At 41.9% G+C, this 21248-nt stretch overlaps 2 protein-coding genes across 3 annotated transcripts; one reads left to right on the forward strand and one right to left on the reverse strand.

Annotated features, from left to right (window-relative positions):
* The first annotated feature begins 2891 nt into the window (after positions 1 to 2891).
* klhl43 (kelch-like family member 43) lies at positions 2892 to 14464 on the forward strand. The gene is made up of 7 exons (XM_079522876.1): positions 2892 to 3071; positions 8844 to 9536; positions 9675 to 9823; positions 10041 to 10387; positions 11183 to 11482; positions 11626 to 11801; positions 12246 to 14464. Exons 2-7 carry the CDS (start codon positions 9223 to 9225, stop codon positions 13036 to 13038), a joined length of 2079 nt encoding a protein of 692 aa, XP_079379002.1. The 5' UTR covers positions 2892 to 3071; positions 8844 to 9222; the 3' UTR covers positions 13039 to 14464.
* A 1509-nt stretch (positions 14465 to 15973) lies between these two features.
* rpl11 (ribosomal protein L11) lies at positions 15974 to 19954 on the reverse strand. 2 transcript variants are annotated; one of them, XM_079522305.1, is made up of 6 exons: positions 19836 to 19954; positions 18729 to 18879; positions 18491 to 18597; positions 17266 to 17397; positions 16812 to 16922; positions 15974 to 16118 (listed from the first exon to the last, which is right to left on the reverse strand). In XM_079522305.1, the coding sequence occupies exons 1-6, from the start codon at positions 19839 to 19841 to the stop codon at positions 16089 to 16091; spliced, it is 537 nt and encodes a 178-aa protein (XP_079378431.1). In that variant the 5' UTR covers positions 19842 to 19954; the 3' UTR covers positions 15974 to 16088. The 2 variants fall into 2 exon arrangements, with proteins under 2 accessions (XP_079378431.1, XP_079378430.1); XM_079522304.1 differs by lacking the exon at positions 19836 to 19954 and adding an exon at positions 19208 to 19243.
* Positions 19955 to 21248: the final 1294 nt, after the last annotated feature.

A 21248-nucleotide genomic window follows, 5' to 3' on the forward strand; every position in this document is an offset into this window, starting at 1 on the left:
CCCCTACACACTCAGTCAGTGACGTAGAGTCTGTGGTGGCCGGAGGGCCAGGGCCCCCATGCAGATCTTGCATTGAAATGCTAATCTGGGTGTTTAACCTGCCAGGTAGGCAGCGACAAAACACAGAACCTGCCGAGGCGGACAGGACTATAGCCTGCAATCATGGCATTTAAGCATGCTCTTCTGTTTATAAACTAAACACCATGAGGATTATGAAAACTATTCGTCCCTGTGACTCAGTGGATTAAGGGCCAGCCAGCCTAGTACCTCTCAGTCCTATGGCAGACTTCCTCAACTGGCATTGTGGGCGAATAATCTTGATGGTGGTGGTGCACTGGTGCTACAGTGTTCTGTCTAAGCATGGGTCTTTGAGTTGTGCTTGAAATGTACTGTAATTCTGCAAACTGTTAATAAATACTTCAATCAATCAATCAATAAATCAATCAGTCCTCAGATATTCTAGACACCTTTGTGTGGGATAGGAATGTTTTGCCCAGTCTGATATTTTTTACTCAAGTAACACAACACTAAAGATACAATGAATCTATATATTGCCATCCAAGTTGAAGAATAACTTGGAGACAACCCATGGGGACTTAAAATAAACACAGTTGTACTTCCAGTGTAGTCTCACATCTCTCAACAGTCTTACAGACATTGATGAGTCAATCAGCTAAATGTGGTTAACTAGCTTTCAAAGCCTCATCAAGTTCATTAGAGGGCTTCCTTAAAAAAAAGTAATAAAAGTAATGAATTGTATGCAATACATGTAGCCGGGGTCCCTGCTTTGTCTCTACTCAGGGTCCCTGCTTTGTCTTTGCTTTTTGAGGGGCGCTAGCCCCTCCTATGTCCAACTTTGAGTTATATGTAAACACAAACATTGAAGACAAAAATGTGTAAACACAAACTGTGTAAACACAAACATTGAAGACAAAAGTGTGTAAACACAAACATTGAAGACAAAGGTGAGGACGCAAATTGTGATTGGCTGGAATGAGATGATGTATGATGATAAGAGCTTCACTTCACACAGGTGTGATCCTTTTTATTATGTCTCTGCCTGCGAAACCCGTGGTTGTAGAAAACATCTATATTATGCCCGACTGAATGTCCCAAGGACTCCCGACCTAGCCTGGCTAATAAGCCAGACTAATATCACACAACACTGTCGCGGTATATCAGTCTGGGCTGGCTCCACTTGGATTTCATTTCCCGGGGAACATTTTCTCTTTGACGCAATTGGTCAGAGCTACTGTCAGTCAAAAGTCTCAAGCATTGAACGTCACTGTACCAAAGCCCGCCTATATTGCATACCGTGTCCCGATTGGTCCGACCTGTTCTCTGCTGTAGGAAAGAGGCGTGCTACTGAGCCTCGCCAGACCGTAATCCGCTGGTAGGCAACTTTTTTTTGCCAACGGCTGATTCGGTCTGGTTTATTAACCAGGCTACTCCCGACCTAGTGAACATCCATTTGGACTGAAGGATGAAGTGATTTGAATTTGGTGGTCAGAGAGTTAAAGTTAAGGTCACTATTGCCTTCACTACAGCACAGCTTGTGTGCGGCCAGTTGTGCAGTAAGTACTCAGAGCTGATGGTAGGTGTTTTGCTCCACCTCAGCAATCCATCTCTCATTGTGAAACGGCAGACCTCTAGTCTGCACTATGGTTGATATTGACAAGGCTGATGTATGATGACTGCCATGCCCAAAATGAGAGCTTACAGGCGAATAGGAGAAGTGCAGACAGTTGGTGTTTGTGGTTGGTGGTTTTTAGGCAATCACAGTCAGTCAGACTAGATAGGCACTTGGGTCCTCGTCCTTTAGTATTCAATTAATGACAGTTTTCTGGAGGAATAGGATATATTCTCTAGTGCTGGACTCCTAGAGATTCCAGAGACCCCTAACACAAAAAATATGGAGAAGCCGCCTTTAGCTACTATGCCCCTGTGCTGCGGAACAGCCTGCCAAGGGATCTACGGTTCTCTGAATCTTTGGACATTTTTAAACAAAATCTTAAGACACACCTCTTTAGCATTGCTTTGACTGTCTTAGATCATTGCATGACCGTTTCCTGTTTTAGTTGATCCTTTTGTTTTTGCTATTACTATTACTACGTAGTAATAGCTTTTTTGTTGTATTTTTGCTCTTTCTGTGAAGCACTTTGAACTACACTCGTCTGAAATGTGCTATAAAGATTGATTGATTGATTGATTGATTGATTGATTCTTCTTATTGATATAATTATTATGAAGGAAAAATAGGATGAAATAAATATTTGTTTAGTCCAAAGATAAAAAGTTGAGTTAACTTAAATGACACTGATGTCATTTAACCATCACTGAGGTTTTTCAAAGACATGGTTTAGTTTATTTTTTGAAAAAGCTTAGGTTTAAATTAATGTTAGTTCCAGCAGGGCCGAGCACAAAAAGTGTTTTTGTTTTTTTTATAGTAATATGGGGTATTCAGGGGCAAGATTAAAAAAAACTTTATTTAAGTAGGTTTTATAAACAGACAGTATAAACATACAGTTATCGATATCTTTGTAAATACTTGTTTTTATTTGTTTAGTAAACTATAATAACCCTGTGTGAGCAGCAGTGATTGGGTAGCTTGGGCTCCTATGGGATATTTTTGGAGGGGAGGGAGCAGAGGCTGCCTGTATTTGGAAATGGAGGTGGATTTTGGAAACTGACAGTGCACTGGTGGAATGAGAGTACACAGCAAAGTTCTCAGTGTTACTTTAACTCTGAGAGTGTGAAAATGGATCCCTGCAGGTCCATATTTACACTCCGAGTTAAATTAACACTGTGTGTTCTGCTGTGTGCAGGCCTGCAGGGGCAGGAGTGGATCAAGTTTCACAGCCCTGGTTGGGAGCCTTGGTCCTCCTCAAACGCCAACCCACACAGCACTCTGGCAGACAGACGGAGGACAGAAGGACAAGGAATAGAGCAACAGAGAGATACCTGCTGTGAGACAAAACAAAGTCAACAAAGTGAAGTAACAAAGAAAGCAAGCGTTAAAGAAAGAGAAACTGAGAAAGACAAAGAAAGGAAAAGTGAGCAGAGAAAGGAAGGTAAATCAAATGTTTACTCTATTTACTGAAAATGTGTTTGCTGTATGCTAGACCATGGATTAAATTGGCTGGTTGAACAAAAAAACTATAACTTTTAACTTATTTACTCAACCAGTTGATTGGTACCCAAATGTGAGTCACTAAATAGCATCACAGTTTGAAAGTGGCTTGTATCTCTACCTGTGTCCACAGCAAAATCTCCAGTTTTAGTATATAATGGAATAGATTCTTATTAAAGATCAATTTTAGTACTTTAAAAGTAACTGAATAAAGTGCCATTCACACTGAGCACTATAACTATGAAGATAACTATGACTATATAGTTCACCAATGTATGTATCTCTGCCCTCCACTAGATTTTTAAAACTATATTTTGGTTCTGAACCAGCAAATGTGGACTCAAAAGTGAGTCACAGAGTTACACTAAACTTAAATGTGGGCTTCATAGTTAATTCAAAATGAAGTTCACAGCATGAAAGCAATTGATTAACACTACTGGATGACTTTCATGCTTCAGGTACAGTTCTTTTGTTAATGATCAAAACTTGAATTTAATCTCATACACATACGTATAACAGTACTGACTGACTTTAAAATGTCAGGTTGGGGAACACCGTTAGCTGTCATTCTCCTGCCATGTTAGACTGTCGACCACTGTCCCCGGTAAATTTCCCGGTCCCCGGTAAAATTCTGTCTGGAGACCTGCCTTGCATGTCATCTCCCTTTTCTTTGATCCGCTTGCCATCTACCTACACTCTCCTGTCAAAGTAAAGCAAAATGGCTGCCTTAAAAATCATGACATACTTTACATTTACAATCACTGATTACATATTGATTGTAATTTGTAACTGATCTGGAATCAGATCACGTGCTTGATCCTAGAGCCATTATGTGCACAACACACACACACACACACACACACACACACACACACACACACACACACACACACACACACACACACACACACACACACAGTCAGCACCTATAAATACCCTGTTGAGATAGGCAGAGGAATCCTGTTATTGGCAACTTGGCACTGGATGGAGGTGGTGGGAAGGACACAAGTCAGCTTTGTGTGTGTGTGTGTGTGTGTGTGTGTGTGTGTGTGTGTGTGCGTGCGTGCGTGCGTGCGTGCGTGCGTGCGTGCGTGCGTGCGTGCGTGTGCACTGTACAGTGGGGAAGCTCCTACATATCACCATTCTCCTGTCATGTTAGGACTGTGTTTTGAAATGCTTTGAAGTACATTAGATGGACTGAAAGTAAACAACAGCTGTTCACAGGGCTGTACGTGATCATTGTTCCTGGCACCTGATTGTTTACATACCCAGACTGTGCATCCCTAATCCGAGGCCATGTTTCTCAAACTGCACTTTTGTTCTGTGGTTATAAAGATTATCTTAGCGCTATTGAGATGCATTTGGAAATCCTATGCCCGGAGTGTCTGCCAAATTTCCACAGCCCTCCTCTGATGGAATTTGATTGAGCTTCACATCACGTTCTTCTTTCATGTTTTCACTGTTGCCTTTCATCCGAAAATATCTATATATCTAACTGTTGGTACTGAAGTAAACAAAAACAAACAGAAAAGAGACAATCTTACCTAAACTGGAGTGTGGTCTCTTCTGTAATTCCAAAAGGTACACTCCATTCGAAGCCTGTTCAGTGTTTACCCCACTGTCCTTGGCCAATAATATTCCCATGCAGTGACAAGTTAACTCCCAGTCACTGTGTACATAGATTTGTTAAATCAACTTTCATTCCCAGCTAAGCAGCAATCTCATCCAGCAACCATAATTTGAACATCCCAAAAACATCATGACAAAAAACAAACCACACTACTCGCTACATCATAAAGTATAGCCTGGCCATATAGCTGAATGGGTAGATGCCACCTGTCAAACAGAATGTCCCTGTTTCACCTCCCGGCCTTAGTCTATGAGTCGAAGTGCCCCTGAGCAAGACACTTAACCCCAACTGCTCCACAGATGCCCCCCCCTTCCCTAGCGCTCACTGCTCCTGTTACTTAGTGCAGAGGACAATATATTATACAGTGACTAATACTCCAAAGGAATGGGGACCAAATTATCATTAAATTGACCGCAACTCCAGTGTGTCATCTATACAAACACTTGAAGTCTCAAAAAAGTGTTAAATATCAAGCCTAATTTAATACAAAAACTAATAAAGGTGCTGGGTTTAAATGTGAAAAAGAGAAGCCTAATTTAATATACTTGCAAAAAGAAAATACAATGCCTCAGCGAGCAACACTCTCGGCTGAGGATGTATAAATTAGCCTTAAATCGGAGAATGTCAAAATTTATTTGAAAATCTGCTTATTTTTATACTCTCCGAGATATAGTAACACTGACGGTTGTGTTTGACTTTCTGCACACCACTTCCTCATTCTGTCTAACTACAGTATGAACAGTGGTGGAAAAAAGTACTCACATTTCTTACTTAAAACTTTTAAGTAAGAAATGTGAGTACTTTTAAGTTAAAAGTATCAATACTGCAATGTAGAAATCTCACAATGTGTCACATCAAGACACATTGTGAACTTGTAGATTGGTTCAAATGGCCAAAAAGTACAATATTTGCCTGTGAGGTGTAGTGGAGTAAACGTAAAAGTACCTCAAAATTGTACTTAAGTACAGGACTTCTGGAGTCTGTACTTACAGTACACCACTGAGTATAAACTTAAGAGTGTTTTTAAATATCCCACTGTTCGGTGCAACTGCCAACAGGGGGACTTATGAAGGAGGTCTTTCCACACATGGAGAGGCTGTGCAGAGATTTGGGACAGGACAAGAGTGACAGCTGCTGCTGGTGTCATATGAAGAGGTGGAGCTCATCCCGAGAGTTAGTGAGAGGCCATAGTGACAGAATATGAGCTACCAAAGATGTTGCAATAATATACCATCAAAACCTTGAAAGTGAAACCATAATCTCCCAATGACAGTGATAACCTTGCAACCTTCTTACATCATCAACTGATAGAGAAGGGGAACAAAAAGCATTGAGAGGGTTAACGGGTCTGTGTTTTGGTCTTATATGTTGCTCACCATTGCATGTTGTCAGCAAGTTGTCCTTGCCATGCCCATGGCCCCTGTAAAACAAGTGATCCACTGGGTCAAATGGCAAACAAGAGAAGAACGTATTAAAACGTGTGCTGAGAGTATAGGCTAATATTTCACTGTTTGGCTCTAACTGCACTGCCACTAGATAGAAGCGAGGTAGAAAACACACAGATGATGAGGAACATGTCTTCCATCTACAGAACATCACTAATGAAAGCTATCAAACCTAATGGAATTCTGTTTTTACAAAAAGTCAGTGTCAACTCAACACATCATTGTAATCCGTGGTGACATTTTCCTACACCAAGTCTTTATTTGAATGTGTATAAAAACTGCATTAGTATTCAAGAAAAATCAATGAAAATATCCTCAATACATAATGTTTGTAACAACAAAATCTAGTTAGAAACACTACATTCGTACCCACATTGTTATTCAGGTGTATAATAATAGTATTATTAGGTACATGCCTCCTACATGTTAATTAACACCGGAAATGCTGCAAAGTATTGCCCAATCTATCGGAACAACATTCCACGTGATAATACTACTTGTTTTAGAAATGTCATGTAATAACAATACAAACTATAACTAAAACATAGACGAGAGCCATAGTGATGTGCCAAACAAACAAAAGCCAGTAATTCAGTCACGTCATGAAAATAACCCTCACACAACTCATTAGACCTGAGAAATATCTGGGACCAAGCTTCTTGATAGGAGGCACAGCTGTTCTGTCAGACACTATATATACTAGGATCTACCCCACCCCCAATGCACAAGCAAATATAACAGCACAACATACTGGACCATGGGCCATGGCAGAAAAAGACCTCTTTAGGGCATGGGATGGAGAAGAATAGATCATAACCATGAATTGAATATAACTCAAAACCGAAAGGTCGAGAGATTACATAGTCTGAGCTCATATGTTAGGTCTGGTGACCTAAATACTCTATAATACTAATATTGAACTATACATCTACATAGCTGTATAAGATATATGTTTTACACATAATCAGTTTGTGTGAAAGATTAAAGATTAGTTCGTAGTACTGTGAAAATGCTAGAAATGTTTCAAACCGTCAAACTACCGGTAAGTGAACAAGCAAACAAACAGTAATAGATCCTTATTTGAATGGATGCCAGATCCCAGATCAAATTATACTTCCACACATACAATCCAGACAAACAACAAATAGTAAATAAATGATGTTCACGATAAAGCTCCTCACTCACAAGGCTTGTGAAAGCTCTTCTGCAGGTGATGAAGATTCTAATAAAATAAATATGTGTACTTACTACAGTAGATTATAAAATTGCGTTGTGCGATATCAATTTCACCACATCTTCCTCTAGTGAAATGTATGACATCATACATACCTGTTGTAGGAGTACTTGTGCATTATCATTTATCAGAGTAATTGATTAATATCTGATGCACAGAGGAAGTTTGGAGATATATTCATATATGGGCCAGTGATTCAACCAACCAGTGACGCTAATTGAGAGACACAGACAGACTGGATTTATAGATAGATGATGTTCAAAATACTGTTGGCATGAGTATCTGAGTATCTGCTCTTCATTCTCTTAACATTTACACACAATTTCACAAGTACACACAGAAAAGCCTATTAATACTGTATGTATGTATCTTTCTTCTGTTTTTAACTTTTGTATGTGCTAATAAATAAAACCTTAAAACCTAAAACCTATTGCCATTTAGCAGCTGCCCGGTACAACCACATTCTAATACTAAAAGAGGCCAAGTGAACTTTAGTATTCATACAGTGGATTTTTCTATACAATGATATAAAAAAAGGCTTCAACACTTTGTCTTAACACATGACAAACACTTACTAATTATTAAACAAATTATTTAGAAATGAATTATGTTGTTCTCTTTTCCCAGATCTTAAAGAAAATGTCCATTTTGTCCATTGAATGAATCAGATATGATCATATGACCTTTTGCTTCCCATTAGTTTTCCATTTGCAATGGCCCGTAAGAACTTGCCAACCGTGGTCCATTGCAAGCATGAATAAGATTCCGCAGTTGCTCTGCGGCTGAAATACACACAGTGTGTGAGAGCATGACTCTGGCCACATGTATGTAGTGCTGCTGATCAACCACAAACCTGACCCTGACTCTCCTCCATTTCTGGAAGGGGCACCCGCACCTGTCAGTCATACAGCCAAAGCCCCCTTCCTCTTTTTTTGAAGATTTATTTTTGGCATTTTTATGCTTTATCCAGACAGGACCGTGTGTAGAGAGACAGGAAACCAAGGGCAGAGAGACAGGAGAGACACGCGTGACAAGATGGGTATTGGGTTCAAAGAGAGCGAGAGAGAGTAAACTAGTTAATGGACTTGATGTGTCCATAGCAGCCTAGATGTTTTTTATTTTATTTATTAAGCACTATTACTATGAAAAGTTCTCGAGGAAAAGAATGGTGAGGAAAGGAGAAGAGAGAATGAGTGTATTTAAAGCAAGGTGTGCCGATTCAAAGTTTACAACAAAACATTTTGAACAAGCAATGATGATGTCATCAGCCTTGCAGTATCACTGCCACCAGTGATACTGGTGATCGTTTGCACAACAATGAGTGCTGTTAAATCAGCCACACTCCTTTTAACTGTACATTGCAAAAGAAAATACCCAAAACCTTTCTCCGCTCTGCCCTTCCAGGTGTTGTTTGCTGCGTTGCACTGAAACTGACCAACAAACCAAGATTCCCACCATCTGCATACACCTGTGTGAATGTGTACTTCTCTCTGTCTGTCTGCCTGTCTGTCTATCCGTCTGTCTGTCTGTTCTTACCTTCTGCTTCAGTGAAGGTGAGTAGCTGAGTGCTTGCGTTTTGTTTTCTGTCAGTATCTCAGTATCAGGAACCGTCAACCGTGAGACTTTGTTGATCAGCTGGACAACCTGTAAGTGAGCTAGAGTCCCTGTCTGTCGACTATCAAACTTCAACTACCATATAAAGGAAAATACCCACTGTGTCTATTGTCTAAGAAAGCCTTTACCGCATCTAAGTTAGCCAAAGCTTATACAACAACCAAACACCATGGCCCCTAAGAAGAAGGCCCAGCGTCCCAAGAAGGTTGCTGCAGACACCATCGCTCAGGTTGCCGTGGAGACCAGCACCATGGCCCTGAAGGTAGAAAGCCGCGGCGATGGCGTGGTGGTCGTGGAATCTGTGGCGAAGAAGATCGAGCAGATGGCAGCGCTGGACATTGTTCAGCTCAACAGCCTCAACCTGCCCCTGCCCCCGCCCGTCATCAAGCCTGGCGAGAGAGGCTTGGGCCTGGGCAGTGAGTTGACCCGCCCCCTGCATGGCAATGCCCTCCTGGAGGAGCTGAGCAAGATGCGTCAGGAGAGGTAGGGGTTGTTATCTACTGTATACTGTATTGTAGCCGTTATCCCTTCTTTTCCCATTAAGGTTTTTTTTACTTGGGAGTTTTTTCTTGCCCAGTTCATCTACCATTGCATGCATTTATTGTCTCCTCCGCTCTTTAGATTCCTCACTGACTTGGAGCTGGCCTGTAAGACCAAAGCCTTTGATGTCCATAAGCTGGTCATCTCTTCAATCAGCCAGTACTTCAGAGAGATCCTGGCCAAGGATCCAGGAATGAAGCGCCTAGAGCTGCCCTCCCTCTCTCCTCTCGGTAGGCCTACTCAAAAACATTTCAAGTCAACTACGCAAAAATACAGCTATTTACAATATCCCAAAATGTGTTTGCCATTCATTGACACCATCCATCCATCCATCTGTATGTCCAACATAGTTATCCATCAACCTGCCTGAAAGCCTGACTGAAACCTTATCTCCCTTGTCCACAATGGACCTAGCTTTGATTCCCCTGAATCTCTCCACCCCTCTAGGCCTGGCCAACGTGATCACGTTCGCCTACCTGGGACGGGTCCACATGTCCCTGTACACCATTAGCTGCACCGTCTCAGCTGCGGCCACACTGCAGATCCCACAGCTCCTCAAGATGTGCATGGACTTCCTCCTAGCTGAGCTCAACGTACAGACATGCGTCTACATCTGGAACATCGCTGCCGCCTATGGCCTGCTGCCCGTGCGTGATGCCGCTCGCCGCTTCGTCCTGGAGAACTTCATGGCATTCAGCGAGACCCCGCTGTTTACCCAGCTCACCCTGGAACAGATGAGTGCCTTCCTAAAGGATGACGGCCTGGTTATGCCCTCTGAGGTCACCGCCTTCCAGGTCGGTGTGACTTTTAGGTCAAAGGTCATAGAATTGGGGTTAGAGGGATAGTTCAATGTATGTTTTTTGACAGTATAATCCCAATGAAAAATTATGTTATTAAAGAGCACAGCTCAGTCAGCTATTTATATTTACACATTTGGCTGTATATATAAACCTCTAGCTTTTGTATTAGAAACTGATATATTGAAACATTCTCAGAAAAGAAACAGCTGCCAGGGATTCCCTGATACCAGTCCGACCTCTCTGCAACCAAAGCCAAGGCTATTTCCAGCCGGACCTAAAAACAGACCGTGTATCAGCTCTTGGCAGCAAAGCACAGATGCATGAACCTAAGCAGTCACCTGCAGTCTAAATGTGAACATAAGTCCCCCTAATATAACTGTATGAAGATTATTGTGTATAAATTACACTGTCACAGACTCAAGTAGCCAAGAAGAGGCCAAGTGGTGATTGTATTTATGAACAGTTCCAAAGTCTGTCATTGCAGCACTAACATATATTAGAACCAAGTCAACCCACACTTTTTTATTATTAGATTGTAACCAGACAAGCCACGAGTTCAGTGGAATAAATGACTTCTCCAGACTGTTCACTTAAGAGAGGTTTGATGGACATTGATTGTCATGTTTGTACCAACAAATAAAGATATCCAATTGAGATCTTAGTAAAATGAATATTGAGTAGCCCCTGGACCTCCAAGTTCATTTTAAATTTAGTCAATTCAATCCAACCCCGCTGTGTGTTTGTATTGTCTATACAACCTTCATATAAAACATTCCTCTTCATCTGCAGCTGGCCATGAAGTGGCTCGACTTTGAGCCGGAGCGGCAGCCTCACGCCGCGGAGCTCCTGTCCCACGTGCGCCTTGAGACCATCCCAGCCAGTGAGCTGGTGAGCCAGATCCAGCCTGTGGCCCGCATGATGCTGGACCCTCAGTGTCACCGCCTGATGGTGGACGCCATGAACTACCACCTACTGCCCTACCAGCAGAACACCCTGCAGTCTCGACGCACGCAGGTTCGCGGTGGGCAGCAGACCCTGCTCACGATCGGAGGTCGCCCCGCTATCACCGAGCGTGCCCTCAGTCGTGAGGTGAGTGCTGTGAATCAGAGGGAAGGGATGGTGTTCAATTCATCCAAAGGAATTAAACATTGTGTCACCATTACTAAACAGACAGATGAAAACACTAATTGTTGTGACCTCACACAAACTAACCATTGACCACCTGCGTCCAGGTGCTGTGGAGGGACCCGCGTGAGGGCGGAGCTTCCTGGCGCCACCTGTCCCAGCTTCCTGCCAAGAGCTTTAACCAGTGTGTGGCTGTGATGGACGGCTTCCTGTATGTAGCTGGAGGAGAGGACCAGAACGATGCGCGTAATCAGGCCAAGCACGCCGTCAGCACCCTCTGCAGGTACTGGAACACAGCTTCTAAACTGTTCAGCCAAACACGCTTTGTGTTGTGAATGTAATGAAAATATTAAATACTTAATCACATGAACCCCAGCATTCCTATTCTGGAGAGGCGAACTAAAAGCTGATCTACAAATAAATAGGCTATTTCCTGCAGCGATTCGGTGTAGAGGGGGAAAAGAAGCGGACCCCTGGGGGACTCTGTCGACTGAAGTATTAATAGGGTTTAAGTGGTTGATAGAGGCATAACAGTCTTTTTGTGCATATACACATAACATTTAGTGCATTTAGCAGACCTTCTTTTCCAGAGCAACTGTTCCAACAATGCATCCCATTGAAGCCATGGAGAATCAACAGCTAACAGATCTGACCTTTATATGACCTAGCAGAAAACCCCACATAATAATAACAATTCTGTTCTCCCTGTGTTTTTCGTCTCCACCAGGTATGATCCTCGCTTCAACACCTGGCTCCACCTGGCCAGCATGCGCCAACGCCGCACCCACTTCTCACTGGCCGCCACCGGTGGACGCCTGTTCGCCATCGGTGGACGCAACGTGGAGGGCCTGCTGGCCACCATTGAGAGCTACCTGCCATCGTCCAACACCTGGCAGATCCGCGCGCCCATGGATGTGCCACGCTGCTGCCATTCCAGTGCCACTCTCCCCTCCGGAGACATCCTGGTGACAGGCGGCTATATCAACTGCGCCTACTCGCGCTCTGTGGCGCACTACAACATTGAGACCGACTCCTGGAGTGAGAAGGCTCCCCTGGAGACGCCCCGTGGCTGGCACTGCTCTGCCACACTCGGTGGGAAGGTGTATGTGGTGGGAGGGAGCCAGCTGGGGTCAGGTGGTGAGCGAGTCGACGTTCTCTCTGTGGAGGTGTACTCCCCAGAGAGCGGCACATGGAGCCGCGCAGCCCCCCTGCCCCTCGGCGTGAGCACAGCCGGGCTGTCGCCGTTTACCGAGAAGCTGTACCTGCTCGGAGGGTGGAACGAGGCGGAGAAGCGCTACAAGGCGGCCGTCCAGATGTACGACCCCGACACGGACAGCTGGTCCGCGGCTGAGGACCTGCCAGAGCCTACAGTGGGAGTGTCCTGCTGCACCCTGACCCTCCCGCCTCGCCCCACACCACGCAGACAACAGCACCGCAACACCCCGGCCAATGACGAGCAGACTGCCAAGAACAGGAGCCGAGAAAACAGCATGGCCCCATCACAGATCATCACCGCCTAGACAGAGAGAGAGAGAGGTGGAGAGAAAGAGATTGATGGAGATGTGGAGAGCTAGAGAGATTGCAGAAATGAGATACAGAAAGATATGGAAGAGCAATGGAATATGTGCGGGGGCATCTGGATAATGCCAGTTCGTTTTTAATTATTTATTTTGCGACACGAGGCTACATAGCAGAAATAGAAGAGGGAGTTCTCTGGGGTTTGGAGTTTGGAGGGGGGTGGTTATATGTTTAGCTAGTAGAGCAGGTGGAGGCATAGAGGAGGGAAGCCGCAGCTGTATACTAGCTTGTTTAGTGCGACGTAGGTTAAGGACAAGGTACTGCACATTAGTGAGCTGGATGAACAGGCCTGTGTGGTTGGCAATTGTTGGTCAAATGTGAATCTTTTAGTCGTATGCATGTGAAGATGTCCTTCCATAACCAGGATGGGATATATATACACAGGAAAATCCTCAGTTCATTTAACTTGGAGAATTAAAAGAACACAGGATCTTGCTGTGTAATTCATAAAAATCTGAAAATGAATGTGTGTGTGTGTGTGTGTGTCTTTCTGAAAGCGAGTGTGCTGTATTTCAAGGTGAATGTAGGGATGTATGAAAGATTAGAAATTGAGCCATTCAGTCTTTTTTGGAAACACTGCAATAATTCTCCATTGACTAACTTGAAACACTTATCACAAAATGTAGAACAATTCAACAATGAACATGCAGTGTTTTTGTTGTATTACTTATGTACTGTAATATGTTTATCAGAGGTAGTCTAGGTCAATATTCAATGGGAATATAAAGAAAACATTATTGATGCAATATTTAAATGTTTTATAAGTGCAATTAAATAGAAAGATGTACAGTAGATACAGGAGAGGATGGCACTGTAAAATCTGTAACACAGCTGGGCTTAATAATCAGAAAGAACTTATTATATAATAATTTAATTGATACTAACGTAAAAAGGTAACCACAAAAAGAGGGAAAAGGTGGGGCAGAACATGGAACAAGCAGACATATTGTAGGCTACCTTGACACTGCAGTGACTCCACAAAAGGTTTGCTACCCATCTGTTTTTGTTTCAATACATTACCATCCTCAAATATGATATTTTCAATTAAAATGATAAACTCCACCAGCTGAGGAACTGGTGAAACTCTATATGGCAGACCATCAAATGGGAACAGCGCACTGGATGGGGGGTGGGTAGATAGAAACTTGGTGATGGTTAATGTTAAATCAACCATTCAACCATGTCATTAAATTAGGCTATTCTGTTTTATTTTATTGGATACATCCCTCTGTATATAGTGTATATCTCCTTCTTGCTACATGATAGGAGCTGCAGGCGGTGTACAATAACAAGGAGTTGGTGTTTGAGAGTCTGACACTACATCACAGGAACCTGAGGGTTTCACCAAATAAAGCCAAACTGATCAAACCTATACCTGTTTGCCTATTTTTGAGTATTGAACCGACACTGCTTGGACTGTAGACCACATGAACAGAATGTCAGCCACATACATACCATTCCAGGGTTTCTCAAAGAGGGTGCCGACACCGTGACGCAAGTCCAGGGGTGCCACAGAATACTTTGATAATATTTGGAATGTATCACTTCAGTTTAACGGCCTAAAGATAGGTTAAGTGATATTTTGTCATTGCTGGTCATAGTGTTTGTTCAGTAAGTAACAGGAGTCTCCCTATCACTTCAGTAAACGGAAAATAAATGTTCAGGTAGGTCACAAAAACAGACCTGAAATGCACTGTACTTGGGTGCGTTCTGAATGGTGAACCTGCCTGGGGAACCATAGTCCCACGTTGTCCAAGCCTGGACAGCAATGAAGGGGGTGTTTTTGTGGATACTCATCCTCTCTCAATATTTGTCAAAAGGCTGATTTTACCCTTTTGCGATGATCCAGATTCCACAAATCCACATCATATCAATATTATATATTTTAATGTTTACATTGTAATGAGAATGTATTGCGTATTTTACTATTAGCATAAGTCATCCAATGTAGGCCTACATCATTTCTGGTGTGAAATGTTACAAGGGACAGACCCCACAAAAAGACCACTCAGAAATCGAGCACATTCAACTAGTCTCTGCATGTGTTTTTGAGATGGATCTTCATTGTCAAACTACCTACATAACATTTATGTTGTCGCATCCACAAGCTCAGTGAGCTTGTAGATCTGCTATTTTCACCATACAGATTAATTGAATATGAAGGACCCCAATGGAATTGGAAGCCAGTTTGGACAATTTCAGTCCCTGAGCAGCAAAGTCAACAAATAACTCCAAGGCACAAATAGGATATTAGGTTCAGCGATTTCCTGTACTGTCTAAATCAGCAGCATCTCAATTCCTCCAATTGTTTTAAAATCTTCATTGCTAGAATTATTAAGAGAATCCTTACAAAAAGACCAATGTATGACGTGACTATTTTCTTAATAGTAATACTAGGTGTCTAGAAACAGTTTATAGATCTTTTAAAAAGTAGTTATGTAGTTTACATGGCATCCTTTAAAAACTCAAGAGTTGACAGTTCACATGATAGAAATTGCACAGAAAAACAGCCATACTTGTCCATTTTTTAATAGTAAGATGACCTCACGGTATTAAGTACTCCTCATCACAGTCATTTTAAAAGGATAGATGATGCACTCTGAAATGTTGCCTGCTATATACACAATGTCTTCAAATTAGCACCGACTCCACTCTGGCTCCACTCTAAATAACTTCACTAATGGCAACTACTGCCCCCATGAGGTAAAAATATTAAAATCCAGAGCTGGACATTCATCTTATGGTCATTTGTTCAACCACTCAATTTAGGGCTTAGTGTAAACATTACTTAATTGGGGACATTTCAAAGACAAAATCAGCAATCACAAAACTTTGCATAATCAAGAAATCCATTTTTGACACTCATGATTTTGTGTTTGCAATATTTGAATATAAAATACCAATGTCAGGAAAGACAACAGCACAAACATCGGCTTTTTTTTTATCCTTTTATTAGTTTGTTACAAACAACAATCAAAAAGGTGGTGGTCCTTTACTTGCCGGGAAGGATGATGCCATCATACTAAAAAAGACAAAGAAAAAAATCAAAATGTTTTCCCGGGACATCTGGGAGTTAGGATTGTCAATTTTATATGAATACATTGTTCCAAAATAAATAGGAGTGAATTACAACTTCAGTTTGCACATGTAAAGGTTTTATTTTTGAATGCTGGGTTAACATTTAGCACAATTTTGTAATTGTATGGTCTAAATCTGATCAGCTCAAGAAAAAAAAAATTGCATTGGAACTGGTGCAACTGAACATTTCTTTAACATAGAAATCTCTGAATCTCATTGACGCTCCTACAGGATGTCACAAACCAATTAGTCAGCATGTCACTTTAGTATGCAAATTGTTACAGATTATGTTTTGGTTCCCAAAATGCAACATAAAGAACAAGAACCTAAAAGGACTTGAATTTCCTTACTATAATTAAGAGCATATTTACACCTCCAAAACATTACATTTACAGGCAGTCATGTGTGATGTTTAATACCACCATTTTCAGATTAACTATCTCTTAACCACAAAAACCCTAGCATCCGTATTCTGAACATTTGACAAACACAATAAAAAGCTACAAGCTCAGAGCTTTTTGATCTATTTGGTGGGGTGTGAAAAAAAGCGGACTGTGCCCCATCAAGTATATAATAGGGTAGATGTAGTTATGTAAAAATAATTTAAAGTTTTGTATTGATAGCCTAGAACACTCACTTTCTGCTGGAACCAGCGCATGGACTCCTCCTTGCGGATACGGTGCTTGTAACCAATGCGGCCTCTTTTCCGCTTCTTGTCAGCAATGCTGAAACCAGGCCTGCCCAGGACCTAAAACACAAGAATGAGCATTTAGAGAAATGCAATCATGAACTTGTTGTTTGGGCATTCCGGCTTTGAACCGCTCATTGTTGGTCCTTTGTGACAGAACTAAACAAATTTTCAAATAGTGCATGTTAAAAAGGACCTCACAAAGGGCTCATTTATACCGATTCCACCAATCCATCTGCAAGTAAAGCAGGTCAGATGCACCCACATAACTATTAGCATTTTCCAAACATAATACAAAGGACTGTATTATAGGTTCATTAGCAAACAGTTCATGGGCAAATCAGAATGTTCCATAATCACAAAAATATAACCAACACATGACATTTAAGGTCCAGATACTCACCACGTAGAAGTCCAGTCCGTAGATACCAATGCTGGGGTCATACTTGATGCCCAGATCAATGTGTTCCTGGATGCCGAAACCGAAATTCCCTGTATCGGAGAAGTTGTTCTTCCTCAACTCGTACTCACGCACCTAGATGAAGAGCAATACAACTTTATCACCCTATGAAATCCCAAGTGCATGCAACTAATACAGCATCTAGCAGAATTATATTTATCAGCATGTCGAGCATGTCTGGCAAGATAACATGTAAAACCTACCCAATTAAACCACATAATTGGATTCCCATGGGCTCTATACTGTGCTCGACACTAGATCGCTACCAAAAATAGCAAACATATGGTGTTGTGAGCTTGTAGATCTGCTAAAAGAAAATTGGCCAAATGTTCACCCCAGTATGGAGATGCCAGGGTTCAAGTGGCTAGTTGCAACAGTTGGTCATTCCTCAACTTAGGTGGCACTTTGGCCACTGTCATATTAAAAAATACACAAAAGGCCATATAAACAGCCTATTGTGGATTGATCTAAACTTGTCCGTTTATAAAAGGTGTATGATGCTAAAGGTTGAATTATGCCATGTGTGCCAATGTGTCTGCTTAAGTATGTGTTAAACAAGAATACTCAAATCTATTCGCATTTGGCGAATAAACTGCACATTACTGCTCCTTTAGCCATGTTCTGTGATCTCACACAATATACATCTTCTAGAATAATCCATCAAGTGTAAACACTGCACTATAATCACTTTATAGTGCAGTGTTTACACTGGATGGATTATTCTAGAAGATGTATGTATGTATCAGAAAAGTAAACACAATTACTAATGGCGTTTAAAAAATGAATGCATGACAATGCCATCTAGTTTTGCAGATGGGTAAAGCTGCCCTATGTGTAACTATAAATCACTCACTACTCTAGGCAAATCATAGACCTGATGGTAGCACATAGTTACATAAACAATGGTAATTCAGCCTTTAGTGGTCTACTACATGATCTATTAAACCAAGAGAAGAATATGCCAGCCTAAAGCTGGTCCATCACACGAGGATAATTTATCCAATCAAGGGTCAGATTCACCAGTGCGCCACCACTGAAAATCACAGGGGGCATTCCCAATGGACTATTATATGGTCGGAACCTCACTAGATCGGTTACGTTTTCTAAATCCACAATGTGCACAGCAATAGGCACTAGACAAATGATAAGGTATTTAGAGCATCCTCACCTTGAGTCCTTTCTCCAGGATTTCCTCTGCCTTGGCGCCACGGACGGTACAATGGACAGCAATCTTTTCATTCCTACGGATACCGAAGGATCGCACAGTGTAGCGGGCTGCAGGGGCGGGGGAGAGTATAAAAAAATATATAGGATCAAATTGATGACATCTACTTTGTGAATGATACACTGTTGTACAGGCATATATACACAAATGGACCCATACAAGTATAATCTCAAATACCTACCCTTTGAGAAGACAGGGGTCTGTCCTGTGAGCTGCTCCAGCACCTTAGCAGCACGGGTCAGTCTGTCTCCAGACTCCCCAACACAGATATTGAGGCAGAGCTTGCGAATGCGAAGCTCCTTCATGGGGTTCTCCTTCTTCTCACCCTGGTCCTGTGTACAAAAATGTTATAGTTTGATTGATTGAAGAATTTATTAACAGTTTGCAGAATTACAGTACATTTCAAGCACAAACTCAATACAAAGGCTGTTAACTGTGAGTGGACGACCCAATTAAGCATTACACTTGTTTCCAATAGGGTCCACCATGTTCAAATCATCAAAACATTTAGAGACGTACAAATACACACTTCTATAGACAGAACAGGAATTCATCATAAAGGTCACAAACTGAACACCACAAACATACATTCTAGCTGGAAATTACATCACAATAAGGCCTATATAATACACAAATACCAACGCCTTCAAGGGCTCTCACCTTGTCAACTGACACAGACATATCTAGTTTGTTGAGGAGGGACGTTAGCAACAATATTATGCTAATCAGCTAACGTTAGTAACCCTGTCAACTGCTAGCATAACCCAGCAGATAAAAACGCAAAACAACTCAACAATGCCAACCAGACTACATGGATGGAACGCTCTCCTCCAACTCAACGTTTCATGCTGTCGGATCAGTGCATGCTGCTACTGCCGGACATGCCCGTACATATCACCACCGCTGCTGCTAGTTGCTATCTAGCTGCCGACACCGTATTTACACAACAATACGATCAATTAACATACTGGCAGTTTAACCACGCAGTAGCCATGCTAATTGTACTATATAATCTCCGTCACGGCAGACCATAGCCTACTTCTCCCGACTTGGGAGAACGTATAAACTAGAAACTGTCTATGGGGTAGTTAGCCTCCGCTAATGTTAATTTTAACCAAATGTCCTATGGTGTTATGGCCAAAATACGACATTGGGTCAATCGTGTGTACCAGCATACACACGATAGCACCTTCATTACATGCGAGAGTGATTTAATAATGCCGATGATTGTAGATTTCAATGGCAAATTCACGTAGCTCGTCTTCATATGATTGCACGTATTACTCACCGCCATGTTTGATCACTAGAAGAGGACGTTTCATTTCCGGCGCAGGGTATTTATAAGGGAGTGTTCACTTCAAATACGCCCTAGGAAACATCGAACCGTATGCTTAATGTCACGCGTTCCACTTTACAACTGTCACAATAAATAAACTTTTTTTGTCACAAAAAGAGTATTTTTACCAATGTAATATTTTCAACAGTGGGTTGAACGGGGATTATGGTGGTAGCAGACTGTCACTTGAATAAAAGGATGCAAGTCGAGTGGTCACTAGCCCTGGTCCAGTGCTTACAGCAAGTCTCTCTCTGAGACTCGCTGTAAGCACTGGACCTAGGGTGACCAGATGTCCCTCTTTGCATGGGACAGTCCCTCATTTCCAAGACTTTTCAGGCGTCCCACATATTGAGACCCTGTCCCACATTGTGACTGCCAGGAAATTGCATCAGTGTTCAAATGCCCTAATAGTTAGTCCCCTAATAGTTGGCCTTCTGTTGTAAAGCTCTCTCATTGTCTCTTCCTGCAAGATGTGTTTTTAAGCCTGTTAAAATAGCATAAAAATAAAAATAAAGCATGATTTTAAAACAAAATGTGAGACACCAAAGGAGTTTATAAATGATAGCCAATAGGCCTATGGTCGAATATGACATCAAGGCATTTAATAGCAACTCAAGTAGTGCTAACCCGGTACTCCAGTACTTGTGTGGGACCCATCCCACTTGTCCCTCGAATGAACAGTTTGGATCTGGTCACCCTAACTGGACCAGGGCTAAGTGGGCACATGAATGTTAAATTCTTTATTTATTTCCCCCAAAATAATAATAATAAGTATAATATGTATTTGGCCCCATTTATAAATAATGCATAGGCCTATACAAAAAAAATCACACTTGTGTGAAGTGAGGGGCGCTCATATCATACATCATCGTATCACATTCCGTGCTCAACTAATCAAGTCATCATATTCCGTGCTACAAAGTACAAACACGGCCCATACGGACATAACGCTGTGCATAGTTGGGGGCCTCCAAAACGTTATCATGGTTATTAAAGTAACTTTTGTTAAAGTTATCGTGGCAATTGAAGTAGCTATGAGCAATAATATGTCCCCCCAAAAATGTAGTCTCTGTAACACATCTAGGGGCCGCAATCTGCATGCATTTAAAGATTTTCCTAGAAGCTTTGTCATTGGTCGATTAATTTGCCTGTCTACTTCCTGATTGGTTAGTCATTTCTGCAGGAGGTGTTTTCGACCAATGACAAAGCTTCTAGGAAAATCTTTGAATGCAGCTTTGTGGCCCCTAGATATGTCACAGGGACTACATTTGTTTTGGGAGCGTTTTACTCATTGCTGGCTGATTAATATACGGCAAGTCATCAAGCTTTGGAACTTCTGCCAAAGGCAGCTAGGATAGGTCAGAG

This window comes from Electrona antarctica, assembly GCF_951216825.1.
Source record: "Electrona antarctica genome assembly, chromosome: 15".
NCBI classification, from domain to species: domain Eukaryota; kingdom Metazoa; phylum Chordata; class Actinopteri; order Myctophiformes; family Myctophidae; genus Electrona; species Electrona antarctica.